We start from the raw sequence: 13,907 nt of genomic DNA on the forward strand, positions 1-13,907 counted from the left end.
TTTTCCTATTTTTTTAAAGTATTTAAAAAGAAGTTGGACCGCCACTTTCAGCAGTGGCTTGCAGCATTTCCCGGTTCGCGACTTACGGTCACATTGTAGTGCACAAAAAATCGAGTTTCCTGCATTTTCAGTTGCTTAAATACCCGAGTTATAGTGCGATTTCTGGTCTGAAAAGAGTGCGATATACAGGTGCAGGCCTTTGACCACCTTCCAGACCGGAAGAGACTACGGATAATGTGGCCACAGGCCCGTAAAAGGCCCGTGGAAAACGACGCATGAGACCCGAACTGCGAACCAGATGATAGAGTAGCGTGCCAGCGAGAGCGAGCGAGAGAGCAACGGAGAGGGCGAGAGGGAGAGGGAGAGAGGAGAAGGCCAGAGTAGACACAAAACTCCGAGCGGAGTTCTCGCCCATTTTCCGGTCGATTTCGCAGTCCATTCGGTTGCCATATAGTCCGGAATATGGCCGAGGAGGCGCCGGGAGGCAATGCCGGCGACGTGCCCGACTCTGGGGCGGAGGATGTGGGCGCTTCGGTGATCGTGGAGCCGGGATCAGAGGGATCCAATGCCGGAGCCCGTACTCTTCCGGCTGCAGCGATGAAGTTCGCCGACCTCACAGAGAGTGGCAGCGAGTCCGGTGACAACGAGGGTGAGGAGTCCGGGACCGTGGGCCCGGAGAATGGCAATGCCAACGGTGAGCCGGGGACCAGTGCGTCTGCCACGGCGGAGGCCGCAGCGGGACGCTCCTCGCCGCCGCCCAACTGCGCCATCTGTTTGTCCCGCTGCCGGCGGAAGTGCTTCACGGACTCCTGCATGCATCAGTTCTGCTTCAAGTGCCTGTGCGAGTGGAGCAAGGTGAGTGACCTACTGAACCGCAAACGAATCCAGTCCTTTAAAGCAATACCCTTCTCCCCCGCAGATCAAACCCGAGTGCCCGCTGTGCAAACAGCCCTTCAAGACCATCATACACAATGTCCGTACCCTGGACGACTACGATCGCTACCCGGTGCAATCTTCTTCGCCCGGTCTGCCAGATCACCCTTCCCTACGATTCCATATAGTCAGGCGTCCCAGGTTCATGCCGCTGGTGCAGAACCAGGCCGTGATGACCAACGACATAGAGGCGGGCCTAGCCGCCGGAGCTGCGGGCGAAGAGGTCCTGCCAGCAGCCGAGGTGGCAGCCGGCCGGCACTCGTACAACCGCTTCGAGCCCTACCGCATGGAGCTGATGAACTTTTACCGGCACGACCAGGACGCGGCCACCTCGGGCTCGCTGAGCCAGCTCTGGCGGCGCTACGTGTACGACAGGAAGCTCTATGCCCTGCCCGTCAGCGATAGCCTGACGGGTCACTTTCGCGAGTGGAGTGCCCGCTTTTACAGGTGCGCCCTGATACCATCTACTCTTTGTTTTCCCATGCTAAGGCCTTTTATTATTACCTTTACTACAGAAACAATCCCGCCCAGATGCATCGCCTGATGCCTTGGATCCATCGCGACATTGTCTGCCTGCTGAGGAATGCCGCCCACAGCGTGAGCACTGTGGTGCAGCTGATGCACGACATCCTGCCCATGACCAACATACTGGGTCCCACATTCCGTCGCCGGCTGTCGCCGTATCTGGGCGAGCGCACCAGCCACTTCATCCACGAGCTGTTCAACTTTGCCCGCTCCCCCTTCGACATGATCGGCTACGACCATGTGGTCCAGTACTCGGCGCGCGTGGCCGAGGAGGTGGAGGTGGACCTGCTGGACATGGTGGAGACCCAGTCCTCGAACGGGAGTGATCTCCACCTGGAGGTGGCTGACGGCGACGGCGAGGCCGCCAATGCCGAGTCCTCGAACGATTGGAGCGCCGCCAGCGCTCGCCGTCCGTCGACCAGTGTGATTGTGACCAATCCCGGTGCCACACATTCCTTCAGCGTGACAATGGCCAGCGATGGCAGTGAGCTGCCGGGCATCTCCATACGCCGCACCACCACATCCAATGTGGGCTCCCAAACGGTGGCCATTAACCTGAGCATGCGGCGTCCAGCGGCGGCGGCGGCAGTTGCCAGCGAAGAGGCGGAGGTCATAGAGATCGACGATGGCGACGCAGCCGCGAATGCAGAAGTGGCGGCCATCAACGATGGGAGCAATCCCAGCCGGAGACACGCTGGTGCCACTCTCCCAGTGAGTGCCCACATCGAGCTGCAGAGCAGCAGCAGCTCAGGCGACGAGGATGAGTGCGTCTTTGTGCTGGAACTGAAGCCACCGCACCTGCGCACACCCGAGCAGGTGAGCTTGGACTCAAACAGTGACTCTGATGTGGTGTTCGTGAACGAGCAGAACGAAGCTCCTCCGGCTGCGAGTCTCGCCGACCAGGCGATACAATCATCTGTGGACCAGTCCGCCAGAGATCAGGGCTTGTTCATGGGCCCCAGCACAAGTGCGGCGGCCAACAGGGGCAAGAACTGGAAGCTGGTGGTGGAGGAGGCTCGTCGCCTCGATCAGTTGCGCACAGTGCGCTCAACGCGTTCGAAGAGATCGCGTCAGCGCTCTTCCATCCTTGTCCGGAGTGCCAGTGGCAGCAGCAACAGCAGCTGCAGCAGCTCTTCCTTCCACTTGAGCAGCAGCAGCGATGACAGCAGTGCCAGCAGTTCCTCAAATCCGGAGCCAGCCAAGAGAAAACAACGCAAGAAGAAGGCCTCAAGCAAAAAACGTTCAAGCAAAAGCGCAAAGGGCAAACGATCATCTCGCAAACGGAGACGCCGGGCGGAGGATGTGGATCAAGGTCTGAGCCAGGTGGAGGAGGCCATTCTGGAGCTGCGGAGGCGGATGGAGCGGGAGCAGACCGAACAGCAACCCCCGGAGCAACCGGACAGCAGCAGTGACAGCCACAGTTCGTCTGGTGACGAGTCCGGTGGCGACAGCACAGAGACTACCGGTTGGTGACGATTCTTATCGCAACGTTGTCTACATTGATCAATTGAATACATTGCAGTAGTTTTAAGTATGGTACAAAAAAAAGTGATGACTATATTCTGAACAAAGTTTTGGAAAAACTGCGGACAAACATGAAGAACTTTATACCTTATACGTTTCTTATCGCAACGTTGTCCAAAAGTTTGCATTATAGATGATTCATACTAATATTGCAAGATAGTTCCAGCAGTGTTTCCAAACATATGTTCAGAATATAAAACTACTGCAATGTATGCAATAGATCAGTGCTGGCACTTAACTTAGTAGTGGAACATCTTTTAAAAAATATAAAGATAATTAGATAAATTATTTATCTTAAACCAAGGGCTAAATCTCCGATATTCTCATAAAATATAGTGCCGATAGCGCACACTGGTATATATTGGTTGTGTAATACCAACTTCCTTCTAAAGTCATCTGAAACCAAAAATTTTTTTAAAGATAATTCAAAACAATTTTACTAATGGTTGAAACCCCTCTAGTTTGTATGGATGTAGATTATCATTTCGATTTGTAATCAATGCTATTTGTCAACTTTTTCCCCAGGTCACCCCAACACCAATAACAACAATACCAGCAGTGATGATTCAGATGATGACAGCACTGAGAACCTACAGCTAAGCGCTCTGCGGGCCACTCTAAAAGCAGAGGCAACTCTGGAGGATCGTAAACCACTCAAACTGGAACTGAGGATGCCCGATGGCGATGAAGGGGAACCGCAGCAGGAGTTGCCCCAAAACGCAGAGACGCTTCCAGCGGCGACAGCGGACGCCGAACCGGGATGCAGTGCACCAAAGCGGCGACGCAGCTGCAGCAACAGCAATCAGTCCAGCCAGAGCGCCAGTTTGGCCAGCAGCTCAACAGCCACATCGAGTTCGGTGCCGCCGAGTTCGTTCAGCTGGAGGGCAGCGGGCTATGCCGGCGATCCCCTGATGCGTGGCCCGGTAGCGATGGAGGAGCACGACATAGCCAACTCCCTGATAGAACTGTCCACGCTGACGCAGCCGCGGGAGATCGGACTCTTCAACGAACATTCTGATGGGGCAGATATATCGCTCAGCTTTCTGCGCAACACACTACGCGGCAGCTCACATGCTTTGGAGGCGGATGACGCTCATCTGGGCATCTACTCCGATGCTGATGAAGATGCCGATCCGGTGCCCAGTAATGGACAAAGTCCCCTGGAAGCAGCAATCGACGTGATTGGAGAAGCAGAGGTGGAAACCGCCGAAGATACAGCCACTGCCACTGAAGAACAAGATGACCAGGACGAGGACGAGGACGAGGACGAGAACGTGGACGATGACGATGATGATGAAGGCGGAGATGGAGATGAACAGGAGGAGGAGAAAGCAGAGGAGAATGAGGAGGAGGGGGAGGAGGAGGAGGAGGATGACAGCGACAACAACGATGAAGAGGAGGAGGACCCGGAGCCGGAGCCGGAAAACCATGACCCAGACGATGCAACCTGGGCTCTAGCGTTTCTGGCTTAAGCGATAGATTCGATTTTTATTTAAGTTGTTTATTTAAAGAAGTGTTTAACTGGTTTCCGTCTTTGCTTGTTTCGATTCCTGAATCCCCTTAACCCAAAAATATAATAGTTATTGTAACCTTGCTATGTAAGTAATAAAAATTAGTAAGTGTAAGCTCAAACTAGATGTACTCTAGCACTAGGGTTGCCATTTTAAGTTGTATATATTCAGACCCCTATATCTCTAAAATTTAAATTTAAATATAAATGTACGTTCACACACCTTTCAACTGCAACATTGTTTGGATGTTCTCGCATATAGCCCATCCCCAAAACTACATTCTATATCTCTGAAGCTCAGTCCCTTCCCATCCCAACATCGATTGTAAATGTATTTATTTAAGTTAACCACAACCTACATATACTTACTATACTTATGGAAACTAGCTGTACTGTTCGTAGCTTGTAAATCACAAAACTGGCGCCGATCAATGTATGGCGATAGTGTTAATGTTTTTTGCATAAATGGGCGTGGCCAGTTATGAATTTTAGTGTACTCTGCATACAAAGAACAAAAATATCTACAATACGAATCAAATACATAATGATTAAATGTAGACCATTTGAATTATTTTTTAACGGTCCATACAGAATTTGGGTTGGGTTAACCTATGGCGCTAAAAACCAAAAATATTTAAAAAGACAAAATAAGTGCAACTCTTCTGTGCTTGAACTTGGAATTAATAGTGTTCGATTCATAAAAAAAATGTTTGGGAAATTTGAATTCATTAGCTCAAGAAGAATCTTTTATCTCAATTTTATTAATAACGAATTTTAGTTGTCTTAAAATATATTCAGTTTTTGCAATAGCTACATTCTTAACAGAAAGCAAGGACAAGTTTTTAGTTCATTGCTTCGAGTGAACACTGTAATTACAAAAGTTAGTTCTCATTTCCATCGTTCCAATTTTGTCTCGTCGTATCGTGCAGAAGGCCTTAAGTCTGACAGTACAGTAAGGCACCATAACTCCGTTGTTTCTGCGCAATAAACAATAAACAATCGGCTTCTTGTTTCGGCTTTTGTGAATTGTATTGGTTATTGTTGAGTAAACATGACCAAATTACTTAGGAATAGGCTAGTGTGTCCAAGTGACAGAAGCCAGGGGAACGTTGGAATCCGATTTGAGACTGACAATTCCAGCAAATTGCTTTGGCCAGTCACTTCGAGCTGAAGTTTCGTTGGAGTTGCACTAAATTACATACATACATTATTTTGTATAGATCGGGACTTAGTTAGGCCAGTAGCTATGATGCCCCTTTACATGGTCCAATGGCGAGTGTACGTCTATGCCAACTCGCTGTATTCGCTGCCGGAACGCCAAAAGCCCGACTATCGCGATTGGTCGCCGCAATTTTTTAGGTGAGTCCTAGCTCCCATTGGAAGTCTTGAATGATCTGCGAAATCGCGATATTTCACAGCCGTAATCCCTTCGAGATCCATCGGGTTATGAACTGGGTGAACCGGGATATTTCGGTGCTCGTTAAAACCGGGAAGTCGGATGTGTTCTGTCTGTACGAGACGATCCTCAGCCTGCTACCCCGTGTCAGCATGAAGAGCTCAAGCTTCGGCTCGGAGCTGTCCAGCTACTTTGGCCCCAAGACCCATCAGTTTGTCCACGAGCTGATCAACTTTGCCCGATCCCCGTACAACGACCTCATTGCCTACGAGTGTAACACCCAGTACAGGGCGTTGCCGGAGGTTGAGAATGCCCCCAGCACCTCGTCGATGGCCAGGGTGCGCCAGGATTTGTCCTTGAGACTGCACAGCTTTGTGGAGTTCTCGCGGCGCATCAACCACGACGATTGCGGGGGCTTCGAGGCGGACCTGGAGCTGGAGGATGAGGACTTCGGGGAGCTGCAGGATCTGATGAGAGAGCAGTTCAATCACCCTTTGCCGGGGCCAAGTGGCCCGGTTACACCAGCTACTGGTCAGGGAGGTCAGCAAACGGCGGCCCAAACAGGCGGACAAACCCAGCAGCAGCAGCAGCCGGCTCAGCAATCCCAACAGCCAGCAGCACAGGCAGGACACCAAAACCAAAACCAGCAGCAACACCAACAGGCCACGCAACCAGGCCATCAGCCGGCCACATCCTCCGGTAGCAGAATGCAAGTGGAAGATCTGGATCTGGAGATGGCCATCGAGCGCAGCATGTTCGATGCCAGGACAGGACAGGATGGCAATCTCGTCCTGCCGAGCGGACGATTGATCCGTTTGGGCAATGCCCGTTTAATGCGCAATCTCAATGCACACGCCATCGGATCCGTATCCGGATCTCGGCAAACTGCCGTTCGCTCCCGTCGTCGTCACCCGCGCTAGGATAAACCTTTAACTACAATGTCCTGTTGCCACTTTTTAAGCTCATGTATAATACATAGTAACTAATGCGCTGAGATCTCTATTTATGCTCGCGAACACGGCAAAAAAAGGGTTCAAATAGCATTAAAAATTGATAACGATAACGGCATTGGATAACTGAAAAAGGGATGGCCCATCAATAAGAACAGGCCGTGGAAAATTGCGTGCCAAATATGCCTTTAGCGCATATTTCCCTTTGTCTTAATTCCGCCCAAAAAAGGTAGCAGCGCACCCCCATCCCACATCCCTTGTCACATGGCGCATGAAAAATTGAATTACACGCACTTTTGCGCATAAACGAGAGCTAAAAAAAAAAAACAAAAAAATTGTGGAGTGAAAAATGCGGCCGATTTAGGGTTTTCGCCGGCGGAGTGGGCCCGGAGTTACGGGAGTTACGGGAATTACGGATGCGGAGGTGGCCCAGCTGCTTGTGGTACCAAATTCACGGCCAGAAAATTGAGTTAAATATTCCTTTTTTTTCGGTGCGGCTTGCTCGCCTTTCCCTTTCCCTTTCCCTTTTTGTTTTATTTTTTTGTTTTTATCGACAGAAGGTATAATATAATTGTCCTGCCGTACACGGTAATTCAATGCATATTTGATTTTATGATTTCGTCGGCACAGCGGAGCATTAATGCATATCGAATGAGGCCCTCCGAAATCGAATCGAATCATCATAATTGTCAGGGGGCGTAAACTTCGGCCATTAGGCCAGCTAACTGAAGATGAAAGATGCAGCTCGGCGGTGAAAATTGTATCATATTGACCTTTTTTAAATTGAAACATTTCAACCAAATTGTGTTAACTATCTCTAAGAAACATTTTTGTGTATTGGATAAATATCAATGACTCTCAAAACGAGTTCGTGATCATATTGAACTTTTTTAAACAAACATTTTTAGCTAACAAATTGTGTTTTTTATTTCAAAGAAAAGGATAAACAAATATTGAAAACTATTTAAATCATTAATGTAAACGATTTTAAAGATCATTTAATCTACGAATTATAGATAGCTCGATTTACTATACCAATAACATTCGTTAATGTGCACATTCTATTATTACGTTGCCAGGATAAACAATTTCTACCATCGGGCAAAGCTAACTGTGGATGAAAAACGCAGTTTGAAGCTGACTAAAGGACTCCATCATTCATCACGGGATCTCGGCTTAGCTCTGGAAAAGTTATCCCTTAGTCTAAATGTCATTAGGGTTTTGTCGGCTGCATTTGCTTGGCTCGACTGACAAACTAATTTGCGTAATGTTGACGAAAAACTTTTTATTTGACTTGCTGACTTGGCCCAAAGCCCACCCACATTGCCGCCAACTCATTTTTTTTTCTTCGAAAGACAGTCAACGAATAAAAGCGAGACGATTCCAAACTTTCTGCCAGTTTGAGTTGCATTTCAAGACGTTGAAATGGGTCGGGGTGGCAATTGTCAGGCTGCGGTGCCGGGGCTAAAACTAGTTTGCCTGCCAGGATTTAAGTTTGAGTTGCAAATTACGCCGCCGACTTGAATTAAACGTTTCAGATATCACGCATACGCACCGCTGACTCGCAGGCGCCTCTTAGCTTTTGGCTTTAATGTGCATTTCATGAAAATGACGTTCACGATCTGCATAAAATATTCATATATATGCCGCTCAAGGGGCCGAGATTTTCCGGGACCCCAACGAATTATCCGGCATAAGTGTTCGTTTCCGAGTGTTCGTTGCGTTGTTTGGCTTATCTCAAATTATGCGCGTGGCTTTGGAAAATTAAAATAATTTCCACATTCGCCGCGGCGAGCAATTAATCAAGACCGCCGCCAAATGATATGCGGTGCGGGAGTTATGAGTTCGCATTTAGGCCGAATATTTTTGGGCCAGGATCTGATTTATGAGAGGACTCCGGCCACCTGTCGCCCTTACAGCTCTTCGCCTTTCTAAGCCCTGGAGAAAGCGCCGACAATCTGCTCATCGTCCCGCTCGATATCCCGCTGCAATGTGTCACTTTTGGTTTTATTCTTGTCTTGCCTCAGATTTCCGACCCTCATCCGTGGATTCCGATTTTGCAGGGACAGAAAATTATTTTTCTGTTTATATTTTTATGCAATGAAAACGAATTAATTTGAATTAAATTTAAAATAATATATCTTTACAAAATTATTGCGTCTTTTGATTCAATTGATCGTCTGGTTGTTAAACACCAATAAATTCTTATTTGTGTAGTTTAAATGTGCATAAAATTAAATATTGTTATTTATGATAATTTAAATTGCATATAAAAGCGTATGATGTATATCATATTGCAAAGATCGAATAAAAAGCCTTTTTGTATACTGTTTTCAGTGTAAATATCGCATAGGTTTTCATTAAGTCACATATTTATAAATATATAAATCCGTATTTTTTTTCAATTAGAAAAATATCATATATTCTGCATCAAACGTTAAGTTTATTATTAAAATGATGAGGAATATTGTAAGCAATATCAAGTTTTTTCTCAGTGCTCGCTGCTGTTTTTCCCCTTTCGGCACTTGCCAACTTTAATATGTTGGCACAGCACGGAGGCACGGCGTTCGCGTCGAGTTTCCATTACATTGCAGCGGAAGCCGGATGTTGAAATTGTTGAGGTTGCTTCGTCAGCGTGGAAATGTTGTGTGTGCGGGTGTAAGCAGCTTAGCAGACTCCTTCATCGGCTGGCGGTGTTGAGGAAATTGCCAGGAATACCATGGCTACCGCGACGCGATTCGAAATCGATTCCGGACGCAAACACGAAACCCAATCGCGGTCGTTCTTTAAATGTTCAATCAAAAACTTCTCACTTTTCTCTCGAAGAATGATTCAATTTCTCCACAATTGTCGCAGCTTAACTCTTAAGCGGAAACTCGCTGCCTTGGCTACATAACCCAATTGAAGTGGAAAAGTCATAAAACAGTCATCACTTTTCAATAAACATAAAAACGTTTTTTTAATTCAGCAATCAAATCTTTCTAGTATCGCTAAGTATATTTCAACGGATTTTAAATTTTAAGTTGATTAGTTTTTGTCTTGCATTCATTGTCCAAAAATTTACTAAACATAAATGTATGCCAGGGCAAATTATTTACGGAAGAGATTATTGGTTTAAAACTTGCAATTATAGTCGAGGCTTTATGTTATTTTGTATATTCCATTGCTTTAAACATTAATTACTATGCAGTTGCTGCATGATTTTTTAATTGAATACAGCTTTAACAATCACAATGGAACCCTCAAAGTAAAAGTTGATTTCCGAGAACACGTTTTTTTTTTTTTAATTTCTGTGTAAATTGCTCACCATTCTCAGGCTGAAATAAATATTAATGTTCTTTAAATGGGTGATTTTCCTTTACTTTGCTCTGTGCTGGCCTGTTGCGTGACATTCGATATTCGTGTTTTTTCTTTCCGCTGCCGCTGCTACTCCACTGAAGCTGACTTTCCACTTTCTTGCCGAGAAAATGCGTGTGTCATAAATCTACTCCCGCGCCTTTCGCTTAAAATCAAGCTATTTATCACGAGGCGGCGAGGACGACGTCATGCTGCTGCGGTGGCAGCCAGGATACAAGGATGCCTGGATTCAGGGATGCCAAGATGCCGGAATGCCAGAATGCCATAACGCCATAACGCCACTGTGCCGCACTCTTATCATCATCGAAGTGGGCGGAGGCGCATATGTTCCGTGGCTGTTGATGCCTCTCTGCTGGATTTTTTATGGGTCTGCCAACGCGGACCGCCTGCCGAGGTAAAAAGTTGCGGACAACAAACTTTTCTTTACGCTCGGCTCCTTTCTGCTACTGTTTCGGCTCCCTGGTGCGTGCGAAGGTGACAAGAATCCGGTAATTTGTGCCTTCAAGGTTAAATGTTAATGTTCGCCATTATACAAACATTCGACGTTTTGTTTTGGCAGCAGCAAACGGGTTATGAACACGTGCGACAAGTCCAAAAGGTCCTCGTTGCGTATACGTAATTTTTTATTCTCCTGTTAATTTGACTGGCGCCAGGTAATAATGCTCCCCCAGAAGTTGCCATTAGTTTGCTTAGGCTGCCGGCCATAGTTTAAAGAAGCCAAACTAAACACGGCCAACGACAATGTTTATGCTTAACTGTTTTTGCCCACTGAACGGAGTTGGGCGAGCCCAAAGGCCATACAGTCGGACCTTACAAACTTAAATTGGGAGCGGTTATTCAAAAATTTATAAACATTTATTGTAGATTAATTTTAAGTTTAGTGTGTGTAGTTCAGTTAGTGGTTTTCAAAATATTTAACAAATTGTAGAGAACTGGTTGCAAAAATTTTAAAAAACTTTAATATTGTAGATTTTTTTTGTTATATAAAATAATAATTTTCAAAATACTTAATTAATTAAGGTACGTTATCTATAGTTTGTACTATAAATGTTATGGAAGTATGACTGTCTTTGCGGAATGACCTTTTTGGGACTGTCTTGCGAGAGCCTTGAAATGGCTGCTAGGCGACCATCTTAATGGCAGCTCCAAATGTTGCTAATGTTAATTTAAGAAAATATCCCGACCCGGCTGTGTGTGTGTGTGCTGCCTGGAAACACTTGCGGTGCGGCAACATTTGTGCATTATTATTTGCGGTCAAGTCTTTTGCGGCTTGGCCTTTTAGCATATCCAAACCCCTTTGGAACCGCAGCAAATAGCTTTGCCAGCAGCGAACTAATTAAAGAAATATTCATTTCAAAATACTTGTAGCTCCGGCGGATATTACACACACAAAAACACACACTCGCGCTTTGAAACACCGCTTTGGCTTCGCTTGTGTGTGACGTGCATGAGGCAATCAATTACGGCGAACCGTTTTGCCAAAAAAAGCGTGTTGCCTACTTTCCGGCGCCCGCGTGTTTGCCAACACAGCAGCACAATTAATTATGTACATTGGGGCCCCTTTTTTCCACCGTTACCCAAACCATCGCCACACCCCCTTTCCTTGCTGTTTGCCCAAGTCTGTGTTTGCCAACACGGCGGAAAAATGTTGGCGGAAATTATGGATAAATTTGGTGTTCCAGCAATTCATTTGATTCGTTTTTGTGAACTCTTTCTGATACTCATATAAATTAAAATGCTTAATTGAAAATTAATCAGAATACAATAATCGGAATAAAAAATTTATGAACCCATTTTGTTTATAACAAATAAGTGATAAATTCAAAATCACATTCAAACAGGAACAGTTGAGAAATTTAAAAACAATATATTTTTCAAGAGCTATTTAATAGATTTGATACAAGTAGCATATTTTTTAGATAGCAGAATGATTTAATATCCTCATTAAAAAATATTCGTGATCTGAAATGATGTAAGGATTTAAAAGTAAGATATTTTGCCTTTGTTGTCATTTCTCCCAGTGCAGAGAATAAGCGGCAGAGGATGAGAGTCATCCTTGAGCTTAGACGACAGCATATGCTCATGCATGCCTAATTACGATAAATCCTTGCCCTTGCCCGCTCTCACTTACCAACTTTCTCAGTCTCTTGCTTTCACTTTCTCTTTCGGGACAAACTTAGTTCGCGGGAACAAGCGCGCCAAATGAAGTAGCCTGAAACAAAAACAAAAACAGCAGCAGCACTTCACAAGCATCCTGTGTGTGTGTGTGTGTGTGTGTGTGTGTGGGGTCTTTGAACGTATGAGCGCGTAGGCGTTCATAATTATGGCCGTATTTAGAGAAATTGGTTATTATGTGCTTAACGCCATTTGTCTGACTGGAAATAGTTTGTTTTCCGAGGCCCCCCGTTGTTGCCTTTGCCTTTGGGGAGGTGTGCTTAGCCACTTTCTTAAACCGGAAATATCGCTTAGAAAGCTTTAGCACAGCTAGTCTCAATTCCAAGGTTGTTTCAGGGAAAACCATACAAATATAACGTTTAAGTAAAATAGGAAAAACGTAACAATTAAATTTATATTGAATACATGAAAATATTTGTAGCTTTTGATTATAAAAACCAAAATTAAAACCTATTATACAATTATAAAGCATTAAAGCTTATATCGCGACCTCAATGCCAAGCCCAAGCCAAAAGTACTAAAATTTTAATGGCATAAATAAAGTTATTTAATCTTTCTTTAAAATTCGTATTCATCTGAGGTTGGATAATTTTGTGAAAAGTACTTTAATATATACTTTAATTTAGAAAAACCTTAATCTCAGGAAAAGAAGTACTTTGATTTCATCAAACCCTATCTTAAAAAATTAATGTTTGCAGTATTTGTTAGTGTCTTAATATTTTACCCAAGCACTAACATACTTATGTTTTTAAATTATAAACTAATTAAGCTCTACAAAGCCATTACTCCAGCGCTACTGATTAGGCTTATAGACTAACGCACTTAAAACACAGCCCATTTCCAACGTTAGTCCCTTACATATTTCAATTAATTAAAATTCTAGCAAACTAGCAACTCTCGTGGCCACCCTCTTGGTTAGTTGTGCTTGCCTAATACTTGAAATTGTTTGCTAATTCGTTATTATTGCCACTTTACCACGTTGCTCCTGTATTGGACGTCCTTCTTTGGGCAATTAGGCCAAGGCGCTGGCGCTGGATGGCAGTGCCAAGTGTCCCCTTTTCGAGTGGCTCTCGCTTTGAGATCCGGATTCCCTGCATGCATGTCCGTCCATCAATAATGTATCCTGGCGCCTCCTTGCTCGTTCGTTATGCCGTCTGTCAATTGGCCATCCATCAGCTCTAATTAATCATGCTCGGGCCTAATGAGTTGCTCTCAAATATTCTGGGTATGAATGGATGCCATTATTTCGAGCCGGCTGCTAATGGAACTGATGCTCGGCTCATGCGATTCAATTGTCGCCGAATCGATAGCGTTGTTGCACTCACAATGCAATACTGGCACTACGCATTTGCAATTCCAATAAAATCAACAACTGCGCAGAAATCCTGCAATGAAAGGCATGCACTAGGAAAAATGTGCCAGTTACTAATGCTTAACGCATATATTGCCTAATTAAAGTTAACCATACTGTGTAAATCTATAAGAATATAAAGATCTCAATTAGTCTCAATTATTATCACAAAAAAACTTAGAGATT

At 45.2% G+C, this 13,907-nt stretch overlaps 2 protein-coding genes across 2 annotated transcripts; both read left to right on the top strand.

Moving 5' to 3' along the window:
- The first annotated feature begins 9 nt into the window (after positions 1–9).
- Positions 10–5,049, top strand: LOC128255805 (E3 ubiquitin-protein ligase Topors-like). Its single transcript, XM_052985565.1, has 4 exons — positions 10–855; positions 920–1,380; positions 1,449–2,923; positions 3,508–5,049. Exons 1-4 carry the CDS (start codon positions 463–465, stop codon positions 4,452–4,454), a joined length of 3,276 nt encoding a protein of 1,091 aa, XP_052841525.1. The 5' UTR covers positions 10–462; the 3' UTR covers positions 4,455–5,049.
- Positions 5,050–5,559: 510 nt separating this feature from the next.
- Positions 5,560–6,930, top strand: LOC128255811 (E3 ubiquitin-protein ligase Topors-like). The gene is made up of 2 exons (XM_052985571.1): positions 5,560–5,851; positions 5,911–6,930. Exons 1-2 carry the CDS (start codon positions 5,739–5,741, stop codon positions 6,806–6,808), a joined length of 1,011 nt encoding a protein of 336 aa, XP_052841531.1. The 5' UTR covers positions 5,560–5,738; the 3' UTR covers positions 6,809–6,930.
- The last annotated feature ends 6,977 nt before the right edge of the window (positions 6,931–13,907 follow it).

Source organism: Drosophila gunungcola (assembly GCF_025200985.1).
Source record: "Drosophila gunungcola strain Sukarami chromosome 2R unlocalized genomic scaffold, Dgunungcola_SK_2 000012F, whole genome shotgun sequence".
In the NCBI taxonomy this organism is placed as follows: domain Eukaryota; kingdom Metazoa; phylum Arthropoda; class Insecta; order Diptera; family Drosophilidae; genus Drosophila; species Drosophila gunungcola.

Bases quoted from the DNA above. Each gene is read 5' to 3' on its own strand.
- LOC128255805 (XM_052985565.1), top strand. From the start codon at position 463: ATGGCCGAGGAGGCGCCGGGAGGCAATGCCGGCGACGTGCCCGACTCT. The intron at 856-919 runs GTGAGTGACCTA...TCTCCCCCGCAG, and splicing joins GCCTGTGCGAGTGGAGCAAG to ATCAAACCCGAGTGCCCGCT. The intron at 2,924-3,507 runs GTTGGTGACGAT...CTTTTTCCCCAG, and splicing joins CGACAGCACAGAGACTACCG to GTCACCCCAACACCAATAAC.
- LOC128255811 (XM_052985571.1), top strand. From the start codon at position 5,739: ATGATGCCCCTTTACATGGTCCAATGGCGAGTGTACGTCTATGCCAAC. The intron at 5,852-5,910 runs GTGAGTCCTAGC...GATATTTCACAG, and splicing joins TGGTCGCCGCAATTTTTTAG to CCGTAATCCCTTCGAGATCC.